The 17,343-nt window shown below is 45.7% G+C and overlaps 1 protein-coding gene across 1 annotated transcript; it reads right to left on the bottom strand.

The window, feature by feature from the left end:
• Nucleotides 1-9,491: 9,491 nt before the first annotated feature.
• On the bottom strand, nucleotides 9,492-13,774 carry Bcl2a1 (BCL2 related protein A1). Its single transcript, XM_042697710.1, has 2 exons — nucleotides 13,199-13,774; nucleotides 9,492-9,733 (listed from the first exon to the last, which is right to left on the bottom strand). The coding sequence occupies exons 1-2, from the start codon at nucleotides 13,613-13,615 to the stop codon at nucleotides 9,626-9,628; spliced, it is 525 nt and encodes a 174-aa protein (XP_042553644.1). The 5' UTR covers nucleotides 13,616-13,774; the 3' UTR covers nucleotides 9,492-9,625.
• Between the last annotated feature and the right edge of the window lie 3,569 nt (nucleotides 13,775-17,343).

The raw sequence follows: 17,343 nt of genomic DNA, 5'->3' as shown, positions 1-17,343 counted from the left end.
CGCCCCTAGCCTAGCCCGACCTCCTCATATGGCTCCGCCCCTCGTAGAGCTCCACCCCCACGTTGCTTAACGCGAAGGAAGGACCTGTGGGCCTGCCGGGGTGAGGCTCGCGATCGCCCGGCATCCTGTCTTCTGCTGGGGGCTCGCGGCCAATGGACTGGACAGGTCATTGGGCAGCCAGAGGCTGGCCGGTCCCGGAGCAGGATGCCTCTCACCTCTGGGAGACTTAAGATTCAAAGTGAGAGCTGGCGCGGGACATCCTAGCCTCAGGAGGCTGAGCTCTGAGGATCGCGGTTCAAAGCCAGTCCAGGCAGGAAAGTCCCTGAGACTCTTATCTCCAATGAACCACCAGAAAAGCAGAAGTGGAGCTGTGGCTCAAAGTGGTAGAACGCTAGCCTTGAGTGACAGAGCTCAGGATGGCGCCTAGGCCCTGAGTTCAAGCCCCACGCCCACTACCACCAAGCCCAAAGAAAGTTGTCCTGATCGCTAGTGTCTGGCTCAGGGTCCCGCAGAACCAGCGCCGTAGAATTATGGGACCTTGTTCCTGTTTCAGAAGCTCTTCGCAGGGATGAGAACACAGAGGCACCAGGCAGGACATTTCACTTGGAAACTCAAGGCAGGGAACAGCTGTAGAGAGACACTCCTGGGTATCAGTCTCCCCTCCCCCGTGTGACCCCTCAGTAATCCTGTCACAGTATTGTAATTTAGCTCCTGCCTTGCAAGCATGAGATCCTGAGTTCAAACTCCAGTCCCACTAAAAATAAATAATACAGTTGTGCAATTTGATGTGACTTTTGTGTTAATAATGAACTTTTCATTAGTTGGTGGGCATTTATTTTTGGAGGGGGGAGTAAACAAGCATTGAGGAATAAGTAGACAAACAGTAAAAAAAAAAAAAAAAAAGACCAAGTAGGGACTGAGACTAACAGACACACTAACACACCCTGAAGTGTCTGTGCTTGGAACCATGTGTTGTTGGTGCTTGAATTCACAGAGGAGCGAGTGGAACGGGAATAAGCCCTAAATTATATGGAAATTTGATCAAGAAGCCATTTCCTGTCACTGGGGCAAACATGAAAATGTTTTTCATAGATGGTGCTGGGAAATTTTTATATAGTCCCGCATTTTAAATAAAAATTGCCTACATTATGCTGGTGAACAAAGGCAGCCAACACCCCATAGTTCACACCTGTAACCTTAGCTACTCAGGAGGCTCAGCTCTGTGGATTACAGTTTGAAACCAGACCAGGCTGACAAATTCAAAAGATTATCCCCAGTTAACCAGGAAAAAGCCAGAAGTGTAAGTGTGCAAGTGGTAGAGTGTTAGCCTTGAGTGGGAGCACCAAGCGAGAGGGCAAGTCCCCAGATTCAAGCTCCAGATTGGCGTGCATGAAGGCACGCATGCATGCACCTGCACACACAAGCTCAAAACAGATCAAAGGCCTGACTATGAAGCAATAAAACCTTTGGAAGAAAACAGGCATAAATTTCCATCACCTTAGCTCAGGCAATCACACACATATGTACACACACACACACACACACACACACACAGAGCAAAAAAAAAATGATAAACTGGGTGCTGGTGGCATTTGCCTAACTACTCAGGAGGCTGTGATCTAAGGATTACAGTTCAAAGCCAGCCTGGGCAGAAAAGTTTGTAAGACTCTTATCTCCATTAAATTACTCAGAAAAAAGCCAGCAGTAGCACTGTGACTCAAGTGGTAAAGTGCTAGCCTTGAGCACAAAGAGGCTCAGGGACAGCACCCTGGCCCTGAGTTCAAGCCCCAGGATCAGAAAAAAAAGGGGGGGAGTAAATAGCACCTCTAAGTAAAAAAAAAAAATTGTGTATCAAAAAAAAGACAAGTTATAGAATGGGAGAAGCTCGTTGTAAACTGTGTGTCTGACAAGGTACTTGTGTGCAGAATATGTGAAAGAACCCTACAATTCAGCAATGAAGAGACAGAGGATCCAGTTCTCAAGTGGGCCCAGGATTTTAGACATTCCTCCACCGTCATGTGAAGCACATGAAAGCACATGACCAGATCTTCAGCATCATTAGGTACTGGAGAAATGAAAACAAAACCTGGAAGAAAGCAGTTGGAGGACTGGTGGCTCACTCTTGTAATCCTAGCTACTCAGGAGGCTGAGATCTGAGGACCGTAATTCAAAGTCCAGACAGGAAAGTCCATGAGACTCTTTTTTTTTTTTTGGAGTCCAGTTGTGGGGCCTGAACTCTGGGCCTGGGTGCTGTCCCTCAGCTCTTCAGCTCAAGGCTAGCACTCTACCACTTGAGCCGCAGCGCCACTTCCGGCTTTTTGTCTTTTTGCTTATGTGGTGCTGAGGAATTGAACCCAGGGCCTCATGCATGCAAGGCAAGCGCTCTACCACTGAGCTACCTTCCCAGACCCCATGAGACTCTTTATACCCAACAAACCACCAGAAAACTGGAAGCAGAGCTGTGGCTCAAGTGATAGAGCCACTAGCTGTGAGCAATAGAGCTCAGGGACAGCGCCCAGGCCCTCCTGAGTTCAAGCCCCTTGACTGACAAAAAAAAAAAAAAAAGGGATATACAAAGATTGGGAAGGATGTAGAGAAGAAAAACACTCATAGCCATGAGAACGGAAAATAAAGCAGAATTTTGGAAAAATAACTTGGCAGTTCCACAAAAAGTTAAATATAGAGTTAACCATATGACCTAGTAAGTAATTCCACTTTGATGTCTGTTCCTAAGAAAATAAAATGCAAGTTTACACAAAAATGTATAAATGAAGCAAGACACCAATGGCTTATATCTGTAATCCTAGCTTACTCAGGAGGCTGAGATCTGAGGATTGTTTTTTTTTTAATTTTTATTTTTTTATTGTGAAAATACTGTACAGAGGGGTTACAATTACATAGGCAAGATAATGAGTACATTTCTTATCAAGCATTGTAGCCTCCTCCTTTGTTTCCCCTTCCCATCCTTTCCCATCCTCTCCTCCCTCCCCCTCCCGCCCAAGGATTGTTGTTTGAAACCAGCCAAGGCAGAAAAATTCATGAGACTTTCACCTCCAATTAACCACCAAAAAGATGGAAATGGAGGTATGGCTTAAGTGGCTGAGGGCCAGCCTTGATTAATGAAAGCTAAGCCCCACACACACAAAAAAAATGTGTATATGAGTGTTCATAATTTACGGTCTGGTTGTGGAACACCCCAGATTTACTTTTTTATTATCTTCAAAGAGTTGCACAAGAAGGTTCCAAGTTGACATGTCCACTTCTGTATACAGGGCCTCTTGGTCAGAGGCCCACTTCCGCCATGCTCCCCTCCAACACAGATTTTTTAACTGGTGAATATACAGACAAATGTGATGTATCCCTGTTGAATTGGTAGCTCTTTTGCACAGCTATATAAAGATAATAAAATATAAAATTTTAAATCTGGTATATCTGTTCACTGGAATATTTTAAAACCATGAAAATGATGAAGAGCTGATCTATAGATAGACCAGTAAATGGCTTACTGAGTAAAAAAAAAAAAAAGGCAACATATTATATGACCATGTTTATGGGAAATGTCAAAAAAAACAGGCAATCACATAGAAACAAAGTGATGACAGGTTTGCCTGGGACTGGGGAGGGGGGAAGGGAATCAAGGAGAGGGTTTATACTAAAGTGATAAAAATCTTCTAAAGTTAAATTGTGGTGATAGCTGTACAACACAATGAATACTAAAAGCCATTAAATTGTTTTATGTGTGTGCACACAAGTAACCATTATTGGAGCTTTAACTCAGGGTCTGTCTGAGGTACTGTCTCTTAGCTTTTTACTCAAGGCTAGTTCTCTACCACTTGAGCCACAGCTCTACTTCTGACTTTTTGGTGGTTCATTGGAGATAAGATTCTCAAAGACATTCTGATGCTCAGAATTCAGACTCCTGGGTGATACAGCTTGGATTCTTAGAAACAGGAGAATGTCATATATACATGATGAACAAAAACTGTTAGACAATTTTAGAGAAGGACTTTTTTCTTTAGTTAGTTCAATACTGGGGCTTGAACTCAGGGCCTGGGCACTGTCCTTGAGCTCTTTTGCTCAAGGCTAGTATTTTACTACTTGAGCCACAAAACCACGTCCTGTTTTCTGGTGGTTAATTGGAGATAAGAGTCTCATGGACTTTCCTGCCCACGCTGGCTTTGAACCCCAATCCTCAAATCTCAGCCTCCTGAGTAGGTAGGGTGATAGGTGTGATCCTCCAGTGCCCAACTTATTAACATATTTTTATACAAGTGGAAGCAGGCATCATAAATGATGCATAAGCTTACTTAGTTTCTGTGAAGAAGGAATGAGATTCTAACCCAGAATCTCCAAAACTGCCACTGAATTTCCACCCCAATCTGTCCCCTGTGTTCTCCATGGGCTGTGGGAGGGGCTGTAATTCATGGTCCTGTGTCGGCGTTCAGCATGGCCTGGCTGCAGCGGATCACTGAGCCAGTGGGTTGCAGGCCTTGCTAGGAGCCAGCAACCACCCATAGATGTCAGCGAAATCCCAAGCACCAACGGATTTGGACCAAGAGAATAAACTCCACCAGGTACCAGTGGCATACACCTGTAATCCTAACTACTTAAGAGGCTGAAATCAGAGGATCTTGGTTCCACCAGCGTGGGCAGAAAGGCTTCTTATCTCCAATTAACCAGAAAAAAGCCAGAAATGGAGGTTTGGTTCAAGTGGCAGAGACAAGTTTTGTTTTTTGTTTTTTTTTAAAGTGAGAATGTGAGGCTTTGAGTTCAAACCCAAGTACCAGCACAAAAAGAAAAAAAAGATTATATATATATATATATATGAATATGAGACAGACACACAGAGACAGCAACAGAAAGACAGAAGGAGCTGGGAGTGTGGCTCAGTGGTAGCGTGCTTGCCTAGCATGCATGAAGCCCTGGGTTTGATTCCTCAGTACCACATACATAGAAAAGCCAGAAGAGGTTTTGTGGCTCAAGTGGTAGAGTGCCAGCCTTGAACAAAAGAAGCCCAGGGACAGTGTCCAGGCCTTGAGTTCAATCCCCAGGACTGGCCAAATAAAGAAAGAGGAAGAGAAGAAGGAGGAGGAGGAGGAAGAGGAAGAGGAGGAGGAGGAGGAGGAGGAGGAGGAGGAGGGGGAGGAGGAGGAGAGAGGAAGGAAGGAAGGAAGGAAGGAAGGAAGGAAGGAAGGAAGGAAGGAAGGAAGGAAGGAAGGAAGGAAGGAAAGAAGGAAGGAAGGAAGGAAGGAGAGTCTCCTGAAGCACTGTGGCACATTGAGGAGTGACTTGATAAACTAGTGCTGCAATCAGTGTAGGCTACCATACTACAGATAAAAAAGGCTGCATCCGGGCTCTGGTGGCTCACACCTGTCATCCCAGCTACTCAGGAGCCTGAGATCTGAAGATCACAGTTGGAAGCCAGCCTGGCAGGAAAGTCCATGAGATTCCTATCTCCAACCAGAAAACAGGAAGTGGTGCTGGGGCTCAAGGTGGTGGAGTGCTAGTCTCTACAGCCGATGTTGCTGGAGCCTCCTCGGGTTGTTATCACAGAGGATGAAAGTGAAGAACTTTACTCAGAAGAGAAATATCTGCCACATCCCCTCATCTTCCCCAGGCAGCTCTCTGTGTTTTGGTGTGTCTTAAGCATCTTTTTTTTTTTGTATGCTGGCCATAGGACACTGTCCCTGAGCTTCTTTTTGCTCAAGGCCAGTGCTTTCCCACGTGAACCACAACTCCACTTCAGTCTTTTTTGGTGGTTAGTTGTAGAAAAGAGTCTCACAGACTTTCCTGCCCTGAGCTGGCTTTGAACCACGTCCTCAGATCTCAACCTCCTGAGTAGCTAGGATTACAGGTGTGAACCACCAGCATCTGGCCCTTCCCAGATGTTCATCCTAAATTAAACCTGTTTGTCTATTGCATTCACTTTTCCTTCCTTCCTTCCTTCCTTTCTTCCTTCCTTCCTTCCTTCCTTCCTTCCTTCCTTTTTTTTTCGGCCATGGGACTTGAACTGTCCCTCAGCTCTTCAGCTCAAGGCTAGCGCTCTACCACTTGAGCCACAGTGCCACTTCCAGCTTTTTCTGTTTATGTGGTACTGAGGAATTGAACCTAGGGCCTAATACATGAGAGGCAAGCACTGTACCACTGAGCCACCTTCCCAGCCCTGCATTCACTTTTCTTCTCTTTTCCTTCACTCATACTCTGAATAATGGAAACATTTTCTTACAGCCTGTACATCCCACACCCACTGAAGGGGAGTCACTCCACACTCAAGCAAGGAGGGAGGGTGTTACAAGGTTTTATAAAAATAATTTGTTACTTAGAAGGCTGAGATCTGAGGATCACAATTCAAAGCTGGCCCAGGCCAAAAAAAAAAAAAAGCTGAAGGCAGAGCTGTGGCTCAAGAGATAGAACCCCAACCTTGAGCAAAAATACAAAGGGACAGCACCCAGGTCCTGAGTTCAAGCCCCAATGGTTTAATTGGAGACAAAAGAGTCTCTTGAGCCAGATGCTGGTGGCTCTCACCTGTCATCCTATCTACTCAGGAGGCTGAAATCTGAGGATCATGTTTTAAAGCCAACCCAGGCAAGAAAATCTATGAGACTCTTATCTCCAATAAACCACAAAAAGCTGGAGGTGAGGCTGTGGCTCAAGTGGTAGAGCACCAATCTTTATCAAAGAACAAAAACAAATGAAACAAAAAAACATCAGTGACAGCACTCAGGCCCTGAGTTCAAGCCTTAGGCCTGGCACAAAGAAAAAAGGTCTCTTGGATTTGTCTGCCTGGGCAGTTGACTTCAAACTGAGATCCTTAGATCTCAGCCTGTTGAGAAGCTAGGCTGCCAGGGTGAGTCCACACACGTGGTAGCAGTGTTTACAACACTGATATTTTTTCATATATACGTTATCTGGCTGTTTACACAGTAGTCATCAGCTGTCTCAGGGAATGCTAGTCATGGCTCTGATCTCTTGGGAGCTGGTGTAGCTGGTGTCTGTTGGTTTTATGGGAGGAATTGGGGAAGAGGGGTTCACTCAGTCAGCTGTCTGGAGGATTCTGCCAGTGATCACAAGGCAAATGAATTGCAGGAAACCCATCAACCCTGTGGAAAGATGTGCTGATGATGTAACCCTATTAGCATCTGCAATCAGAAATAACCAGAAGTGAAACTGTGGCTCATGTGGTAGAGTGCCAGGCTTGAGTGAAAAAAGTAAGGGGACACAGACACAAAAATAATAGAAAATAATAATCATAATCGGACAGTGGCTGTGATGTCTCATTGTGAGGACATGTTCAAGTTGGGAATAATGGGGAGGCAAGCCGGCACATGGACCAGTACCCACACACAGCTTCAGCCTGTCAGAGGGGAACAAGGAGAGGACAGGGCCACACTGAGAGACCAAAGGAGAAAAGGGGAGAGGCCGGTGAAGCCAGGGTCACATGAGGCTTTTAGCACACACCATGCCTGGGACTTGGGGTGACTTTCTGACTGGCTTTCTTTAAGCCTTCTCAGTCGAATAGGGACAATGTCTATTCCAGATGCTGGCATGAGGAATGCAGGGCATCATGTATCTCAAATTCCTTAGTATGAGTGAGGCTCTGGGGCTCAATTCCCAGCACCAAAATAAAATAAGCCAGGCACTAGTATCTCATGCCTGTCATCCTAACTACTAAGGAAGCTGACATCTGAGGATTGACGTTCAAAGCCAGCCTGGGCAGGAAAGTCTGAGACTCTTGTCTCCAATAAACCATTCAGAAAACTGGAAGTAGTGCTGTGGCTCAAAGTGGAAGAGTGCTAGCCTTGAGCAAAAGATCTCAGGGATGACACACGGGCCCTTAGTTCAAGCCCCATGAAGCAATGACTAAATGAAATAAAATAATGCAGTGAACTAAAAGTCTCCAGAACAAGGACAGTAGCCAGCAAGCATTATTACTCTCACTTGTAAGATCTGAAGCTATGTCAGCCTCAGGAAGTAAACTTAATCCAAAACCTAGTGAATGTTCATTTTCATTTACTTATTTGTATTGTCCCCTCCCCCCTTTTAGTGCCAATACTGGGCCTCAATCTATTCCTTTTAACTTTTCCACTCAAGGCCGGCATCTCTGCTGTTTGAGTCACTCTACTTCTAGCTTTTTGCAGTTCCTTGGAGATGAGAGTCTCAATATTACAGATTTTTCTTCCCAGGTTGGCTTTGAACCTGGATCTTCAGATCTCAGCCTCCTAGGTAGTTAGGATTGCAGGCCTGAGCTACCAGCACCTAGCTTAAACCACTTTTTAAAAAAATTTGTTTCAGAAGTAAATGAATAAATAAAACACACAGGTTCAGTTTAAAAGTCCAGGTCACGGACCAAACTGGGAAGGGTGACTGATTACCCCATGTCACATTGCAAAAACCCCGGGATGTGACAACCAGACTGTGTGGACTCTTGTGTAAATCTGTTCCAGGTAGAGAAACACGTACTCCACTTCCCTTTCTGTCATCCTATTGGTTCCTATCTCCCAGCTCTGATTAACCCAAATGTGAATGAAAACAAAAAACAAGCAAGAGGTAGTGACTAACACTTGTAAACCTAGCCACTCAAGAAGCTGAGCCAGGAAGCTGTGCCAGGTGACGGTGGCTCATGCCTGTTCAAAGCCCATCCAGGTGGAAAAGAGCGTGAGACTCTTATCTCCAATTAACCACTAGAAAACTGGAAGGGGCGCTGTGCTCAAGTGGTAGAGCACTAGCCTTGAGCTGAAGGGCTGAAGGATAGTACCCACGCCCAGAGTTCAAGCCCCACAACCAACAAAAACAAAAAGAAACTGAGATCAGAGGATCACAGTTCAAAGTCAACCTGGGCAGGAAAGTCCATGAGACCCTTATTTCTTAATTTACCAGAAAAATAAAAAGAAACAAGCAAACAAACAAGTAGAGGGAAGGGGTGCAAGAAGTGAAGCACCAGCCTTGAGCAAAATGTTCAGGCAAGAACACAGAGGCCCAAGCTCAAGTCCTGAGGCACGCGCACACACACACACACACACACACACACACACACACACACACACATTAAACATGAGAAAGAGTCTATTACATGGCAAGAAAACACCGCCACCTTCCTGCTCATCACCCCAACTTCATCCTGGTCCTTGACATCTAGCTCTGTGTTGGCTGAAGTTCTGAGCAGGATTGAAAAAATGAAGACCAAAATCCAGAATGAATACAAATAAATGGAATTTATTCATTTACATGGAGACAAGATGTACATCCTGTACAATGTACAAGTGAGGCAACAATAAATGAATTGACTTTCCAAGTAAGTTGCATCACCAATGCTCTTTCAAAATAGTTTGAGTGCAGGTTTTTTGTTTTTTTTTGTTTTTTTGGGGGGGGTCTGGTCATGGGGTCTGAACTCTGGGCCTGGGCACTGTCCCTCAGCTCTTCAGCTCAAGGCTAGCACTCTACCACTTGAGCCACAGTGCCACTTTTGGCTTATTTTTCCTGCTTATGTGGTGCTGAAGAATCGAACCCAGGGCTTCAAACATGCAAGGCAAGCGCTCTACCACTGAGCCACCTTCCCAGCCCCTGAGTGCAGGTTTTACAGGAGCTGTGGCCCACACTCGTGTGATCTTCCTGATGATCTTCATGGTCAGTAATATTGCTTCAGAAGAGAAAACATCTCAAAGAGATGCCCTGTAACTTCCAGAAATGTCAGCCAGCACGATTTCGTTTCAAATTTCTTCAGGAAGCCATTTTCCTAGGAGAGAATGAAATTTGCATCTGTAAAAAGCATTTGTATCTCATTACATTCACAGAAAAATAAAGGTGTTGCTTTCAGTCATAGAAGAAAGGAAGAAAGGAAAAAAGAAAGAAAAGAAAGAAAGAATAAAGAAAGAAAGGAGGGAAGGAAGGAAGGAAGGAAGAAAAAAAAAGAAAGAAAGAGAGAGAGAGAGAGATGGGGAAGGAAGGAGGGAAGGAGGGAGGGAGGGAGGGAAGGAGGAAGAAAGAGAAGAAAAGAAAGAAAGCCAACCAGGTACTGACTGACTCATATCTGTAATCCTAGCTACTCAGGAGGCTGCGATCTGGAGAATCACAATTTAAAGTCAGCTGAGGCAGAAAAGTCTGTAAGAATCCATCTCCAATGAACTAGCACAAAAGCATGAAGGAAGGCCTGGCTCAATTGGTAGAACACCAACACTGATTACTAAGCAAGAGCACAATGCACTGGATATCAAGCCCCAGTACACACACACACACACACACACACACACACACACACAGAGTTGATCAAGCAGAAATCAAAGTCAGAAGAATTCTACAGTGTTGAAACTATCTTTACAATCAGGTCCACAACAAAAGGGGTAGCTGTACAAAATTGTGTAAGAAAGGCACTTCTGCCTACGTGCCCGGTGGGGTCACCAGGAAGCACAGGCTGGCTAGCACGGCTGCCAGGGGATGCTGTTTCCTCTTTCCTGGAGATACATGCATGTTTCCCCCACACTCGTGGCACTCAGAGGCTTCATGACGCTCATGCTCTCTCCTGACAATGACTGTGTCGTGGGTGGGCCAGGCAGAGGCCATGTCAGCATGTTACATTCATTCCACTTCCCAAGGGGTCATGAATGAAAGTCACTTAGCCGCATGAAGGGGAAAAGATATTTTCACAAACTAGACACCAATAAAGAGAAGCATGGACTAGGAAAATACATCTGCCATTTAAGAATTTGTGCAAATGTAAGAGAATACCATCAAGTGTTGTCATGAAAGAGGAGGAGGCCTTTGAAAAGAGAAGCAGCCAAGGTACTAGTGGTTCATGCCTGTTATCCCAGCTACCCAGGAGGCTGAGATCTGAGAATCGTGGTTTGAAGCCAGCCCACGCAGGAAAATTCATGAGACTTTTTTTTTTTTTTCTGGTCATGGGGCTTGAACTCTGAGCCTGACCACTGTCCTTGAGCCCTTCAGCTCAAGGCTAGTGCTCTACCACTTGAGCCACAACAGCACTTCCAGTTTTCTGAGTGGTTTATTGGAGATAAGAGTTTCACGGACTTTCCTGCCTGGGCTGGCTTTGAACCACGATCCTCAGATCTCAGCCTCCTGAGTAGCTAGGATTACAGGCATGAACCACCAGTACCTGGGCTTCCATGACTCTTATTGCCAATGAACCAGCAAACTGCCAGAAGGAGAACTGTGGCTCAAGTGGTAGAGCGCCAGCCTTGAGTGATAAAGGTAAGGGACAGCATCCAGGACCTGAGTCCAAACCCCAGTATACACATAAGCACGCACAAGCACACACACACACACACACACACACACACACACACACACACACACGTCCCTTGGCATTGGAGGCTTGGCTCAGGTGGTAGGGCACCTGCCAATGAACAATAAGTGCAGATACTAAGTTTGAGTGCTAGGAGAGCGAGAGAGCAAGAGAACAAGAGAGAGAGAGAGAGAGAGAGAGAGTGAGAGCGAGAGAGCGAGAGCGAGAGCGAGAGACAGAGACAGAGACAGAGAGAGAGAGAGAGAGAGCCTTTAGCCAGGCACTGGTGGCTCATACCTGTTATCCTACTACTACTCAGGAGGCTGAGATCTGAGAATCATGGGTCAAAGCCAGCCCAGGCCAGGAAGGTCCATGAGACTCTTATATCTAATTAACCACCAGAAAAGCGGATGTGGCACTGTGATTCAAAGTGGTAGAGCACTAGTCTTCAGAGATGAAGCTTAAGAACAATGCCCAGGCCCTGAGTTCAAGCCTCAGAACTGATTAAAAAAAAAAAAAAAGACCCAAGTTTTAACAGTCAGGATCCTTGGGAAGTACCACAATTCTGTGTAGCTGCTGGCTTTCACAAGGGGCTTTCTGTTGGTATTCACAGGAACTGTGAGAGTTTATCTTTAAACATTTTGGAAGTTCCCATACAGCCTTATAATTGCTTCAAACTGTGACCAAAATGTTTTCAAGCATGAAACTCCCTCCCACAGAAACTGTTCCCATTGTCATTTCTGAATGTCATGGGCTTCCTTAATTTAACCACAAGGATATACCCACAGAAAGCCCACCAGCAGGGTACTCTCTCCCCACCTCTGCACGGGCCATCTTTCCCTTTGCTTGAAATCAATAGTGCAGCTCAGATTTCCCCGAGTCCTTCAGAGAGCTTCCCATTGCCATCCCATAGAAAACATGACCAGGAGACCGGGTGCTGCGCCTCATGCCTGTAGTCCCAGTTACTCAGAAGGCTGAGATCTGAAGATTGCAGTTTGAAGCCAGGCCAGGAAGAAAGTCTGACAGACTCTTATACCAACGAACTAACAGAAAGCTGGAAGTAGAAGTGTAGCTCAAGGGATAGAGTGCCAGCCTTGACAAGAAAAAGCTAAGAGAGAGCATGAGGCCGTGAATTCAAGCTTCAGTGACAACACATACGTGTACACACACACACACACACACACAAATACTAACAATGCATGACCAAATATCTCACATGATCCTCCCAGCCCTGAGTAAATCTGAGCTAGAAAGCCCTGCTACAGGAAGATTAAACTGACTGAGAAACGGCTAGGTGTGGCAAAGCCCACAATGAGACAAGAAGGCCTCCAACAAAAGAGGAAAGGCATCAAATGGAAGATTAGTAACTTTGACTGCATCAAATTTTTAAACATTTATAGGGGCTGGGAATGTGGCTTAGTGGTAGATTGGTTGCCTAGCATGCATGAAGCCCTAGGTTCTATTCCTCAGTACCACATAAACAGAAAAGGCCAGAAGTGGTGCTATGGCTCAAGTGGTAGAGTGCTAGCCTTGAGCAAAAGCAGCTCAGGGACAGAGCCCAGGCCCTGAGTTCAAACCCTGCACTGGTGGCGCACACCTGTTATCCCAGCAACTCAGGAGGCTGAGATCTGAGGACTGCAGTTCAAAGCTAGCCTGGGCAGGAAAGTCTGTGAGACTCTTATCTCCATTAAACTACAAGGTTAAGAGAAGAAAAAGCCAGAAGTGGTAGTGTGTGGCTCAAGTGGTAGAGCACTAACCTTGAGCAAAAGAAACCCAGGGACAGCACCCAGGCCCTGAGTTCAAGCCCCAGGACTATTGTTAAAAAAATTTAGTAAAATAACATCTACACTAAACCTCCCAAAGAGAATGAAACTCCTAGGCTGGGCATGCTGCTGTTGGTTTGTTCACACTAGCATTCTTGTGATGGAATTGAGAACAGTGAGATTCTCCTGGTGTACCTACCCAGCCTCCGTTCTGCTTCATCCAGTCCCCGGCAGTGTTCATGATAAACTCAGCCACGAAGAACGAGATGTGCTCAATGTCCATGCTCCGGGCCACTTGCCCTGGGGGCAGCTTCTTGATGAGCACCCCGGAGAAAGCAAAGATGGTCACGATTCGTCCCCAGTTTATGACCCCATCCTCAAATTCCCCTGCCATTACTTGGTTAAAGACAGTTCTGGCGGCCTCCAGAGAGGCCACGGGCAAGCTGTCCAAGTAGCCTTTCATGTTCTCTTCCACTTTTTCTTGGACTGAGGAAGCCAGGCTGCGAAGGACTTGGGAGGTTTTGCTGGGCTCAGATCCTGAGGTAGAAGTCTGCAGGACGAACTGCAGGTAATCCTGCACCAGCCTGTAGGTCAGGGCCAGCTCGGTGTCCATCATCTTCCCCCAGTGTGTGTTGCTGTCGGCCACCCAGAGAAACTGAGGCAGAGCGAAGCAGAGGATCCCAGAGCTTGCTGAGGCTGCGGCACATTTTAATCATTCAGGGTAGGTGGAATTTCTGCTTTCATGACGTTACAATATCCTTCCTCTTTGTGACTTTCCTGTGAAGGGTGTAGTGAAAGAAAAAGTTTAAATCATACAAAAGGGGAAAAAAATTGTCAGACAGAAGTCACTTCCTCATCCGGTATTTCATTGGGTTACAAAGCCAGCAACATCAGCAAAGGCACTGCAGATAGCTCATCCCTATAATCCCAGCTATTCAGAAGGCTGAGATACAAGGATCTGTGTACTAAGCCAGTCCAGGTAGGAAAGTCCATAAAACTCAATCTCCAAAAGAATAGATAAACCAACAAACAAACAAACAAACTGGAGCCAGGCACTGGTGGCTCATCCTTATAATCCTAGCTGCTCAGGAGGCCGAGATTTGAGGATCATGGTTCAAAGCTAGTCCGGGCAGTCTCTTATCTCCAGTTAACTGCCCCTAAATCAGAAAAAATCAGAAGTTGCATGGGGCTCAAAGTGGTAGAGCAACATCCCTGAGCACAAAGAGGTCAGATACAGCGCCCACAACTGACAAAATAATAATAATAAAAGTAAAAATAAAATTGGAAGTGGAGGTGTGTGGCTCAAATGGTAGAGCACCAATCTTGAGAGAAAAAACTAAGGGAGAGCTTGTAGCCCTGAGTTAAAGCCCAAGTACAAACACACACACACACACACATACACACACACACACAGAGTATTAATGTGAATTAAGAGGAGGAATTTGATCCTTTTAACTTGATAATATATTTATTTGCACAACTCCTGTGAAACTCTTTGGCAGTTCCTCCAAAGAGTTAAGTATAGAATTACTGAAATAACCAGTCTTTTCACTCGTGGATTTGGAAATTGTTGAAGTCATGTCAATGCAAAATAGTAATACTGAGCTGGGCACCCATGGTTTACACCTGTAATCCCAGCTGCTTGGGAGGCTGCGATCTGAGGATCTCAGATTGAAGCCAGCCCAGGCAGGAAAGTCCATGAGACTCTTATCTCCAATAAACTAGCCAAAAAGCCAGAAGTGCTGCTGTGGCCCAAGTGGTAGAGTGCCAGCCTTGAACAAAAGAGGCTTGGGGACAGTGTCCAGGCCCTGAGTTCAAGCCCCAGGACCAGTACCAAAAAAACAAACAAAAAAAGCAATACTGGTACAATGCTTACTTCAGCCAAATTGCTTGAGGAACCGAAACTTCAGAAAAAGCCCACAGGCCTGCTTTTTCTTACATGTAGCAGATTTTATTAGTGTCTATATACATTTTATTAGTGCTTATTAACCATATATGTTTCATTACAACATTTCCATACAAGCATATAGCGTTCTCTGCTCATACTCCCCCATCCCCTTCTCCTATCCACCCCTCCCCCACACCCCTTCCTAATTTCATGTTCCCCTTTCTAATTTCATGTTTTTTGGTTTTCCTTTCTACCCACCCTAGGTTGTCCATATGAAGAAGAAAAAAAAACCCACCATGTGACACTTGCCTTCCTGAGTCTGCCTTGTTTCACTGAAATAAGCTGATCTCAAGTTCTGTCTTTTTTCCTGCAAACAGCAGGGTTATGTTCTTCTCCAAGCCCTGTGGAAGCAGGCATGGAGGGACACTCTGTAGTCCCAGCCACTTGGGAGGTGGGGGCAGGGTGATCAGAAGTTTGAGACCAAACTGATACCTGCCATCCCAGCCACTCAGGAGGCTGATATCTGAGGATAATGGTTCCAAGCCAGCCCAGACAGGAAAGCCTGTGAGACTCCTATGTCCAAGTAACTAGCAAAAAGCCAGAATTGGAGCTGTGGCTCAAAGTGATGGAGTGAGGGCTGGGAAGGTGGCTCAGTGGTAGAGCGCTTGCCTTGCATGCACGAGGCCCTGGACTCCATTCTTCAGACCACATAAGCAGAAAAAATAAAAAAAGCCAGAAGTGGCTCAAGTGGTAGAGTGCTAGCCTTGAGCTGAAGAGCTAAGGGACAGCACTCAGGCCCAGAGTTCAGGCCCCACGACCGGACCCCCAAAAAACCCCAAAACATTGTAATATCAAAGTGATGGAGTGATACTTTTGAACAACAACAACAAAAAGCTCAGGCCCTGAGTTCAAGCCCCAGGACTGGCAGGAGCTTCCCCCCTCATCCCCAATACACAGATCACGATCAACCCTTGAAGACTTAGTGAGCCCCTATTACAAAATAAAGCTGGGCGCCAATGGGTAACACCTGTAATCCTAGCTACTTGGAAAACTGCCATCTAAAAACTGTGGTTCAAAGTCAGCCTGGACAGGAAAGTCTATGTGACTCTTATCTCCAATTAGACTTAGACCAGCACAAAGTCAGAAGAAGAGGTGTGGCTCAAGTGATAGAACACCAGCCTTGAGTGAAAAAGCTAAGGGACCATGGCCAGGCCCTGAGTTCAAGACCTAGTACCAGCCTGTGCACGTGCATGTGAAGTGTGCGCACGCACGTGTGCGCACACGCACACATACACACAGAAGAAAAAGAAAAAAATTAAGTGAAAACAAGAGATCTAGGATAGAGGGTAGCTTAAATGGTGAAGAGTTTGGCTAGCAAGTATGAGGCCTGTGGTGCAATTTCCCAGACCAAAATAACTAAAATACCATGTTGATTGTTTAGGGAGGGATAGTTCTCACAGGCCAAGATATTAAAGTAGCCTAGCTCACCAGAACCCAGAGCCCAATTTTACTCTGAAATAATGCATACCTTCTACTCCTTCCTTCCTGCCTGCCCTCCTTCCTTCCTTCCTTCCTTCCTTCCTTCCTTCCTTCCTTCCTTCCTTCCTTCCTTCCTTTCTTTTTTGGCTGGTCTTGAGGCTTGAACTCAGAGCCTAGAGCTGTCCCTGAGCTCCTTTTGTACTACCTCTTGAACAACAGTGCCACTTGTGACTTTTTCTGTGATTTAATTGAAGATAAGAGTCTTACAGTTTTTCCTGACCAGGCTGGTTTCAAACAGCAATGCTCAGATCTCAGTCTCCTGAGTAGCTAGGATGACAGGCATGAGCAACCAGTGCCTGGCTCTTCCACTAGTTTCTACATTCCACCATCACCATTATTCATTTCCCACCCTCTTCCCCGCCGCCCCCCCCCTCCCTCTCTCATGCAGGTAGTAGGGCTTGAACTCAAAGCCTCAAGCTCTTCCTTAGTTTTCGTGCTCAAGGCTGCTGCCATACCTCCGTTTTCAGCTTTTTGCTGGTAATTGGAGATAAAAAGTCTCACAGATTTCCCTGCTCTTGCTGGCTTCGAACATCAATCTTCATATCTCAGCCTATTGATTGACTAGAATTACAGGTATGAGCTTCCAGCTCCCAGCCATGAATCTCTTCACAAATAAATTCCTACAGCTTACTAACCTAGCCTCGATAGCCATGAGTTCTTTCATTTCTTCACAAATGTCATGTCCTTTCTCTGAAAATTATAAGAGCATCTTGTGTTTAGACTTTGTGCTTATGAAGACTCCATGTAGAAAATTAAGCTTTTGGGCTGGGAAGGTGGCTCAGTGGTAAAGTGCTTGCCTCATATGCATGAGGCCCTGGGTTTGATTCCTCAGCACCGCATAAACAGAAAAAGCTGGAAGTGGTGCTGTGGTTCAAATGGTAAACTGCTAGCCTTGTGCTGAAGAGCTCAGAGACAGT

This window comes from Dipodomys spectabilis, unplaced genomic scaffold (assembly GCF_019054845.1).
Source record: "Dipodomys spectabilis isolate Male_0828 unplaced genomic scaffold, ASM1905484v1 ptg000228l, whole genome shotgun sequence".
NCBI classification, from domain to species: domain Eukaryota; kingdom Metazoa; phylum Chordata; class Mammalia; order Rodentia; family Heteromyidae; genus Dipodomys; species Dipodomys spectabilis.
This window is presented reverse-complemented; position numbering and strand designations above follow the sequence as displayed.

Coding starts and splice junctions, on each gene's coding strand:
- Bcl2a1 (XM_042697710.1), bottom strand. CDS start 13,615: ATGATGGACACCGAGCTGGCCCTGACCTACAGGCTGGTGCAGGATTAC. Junction 9,734..13,198: donor TGAAGCAGAACGGAGGCTGG/GTAGGTACACCA, acceptor ATTCTCTCCTAG/GAAAATGGCTTCCTGAAGAA.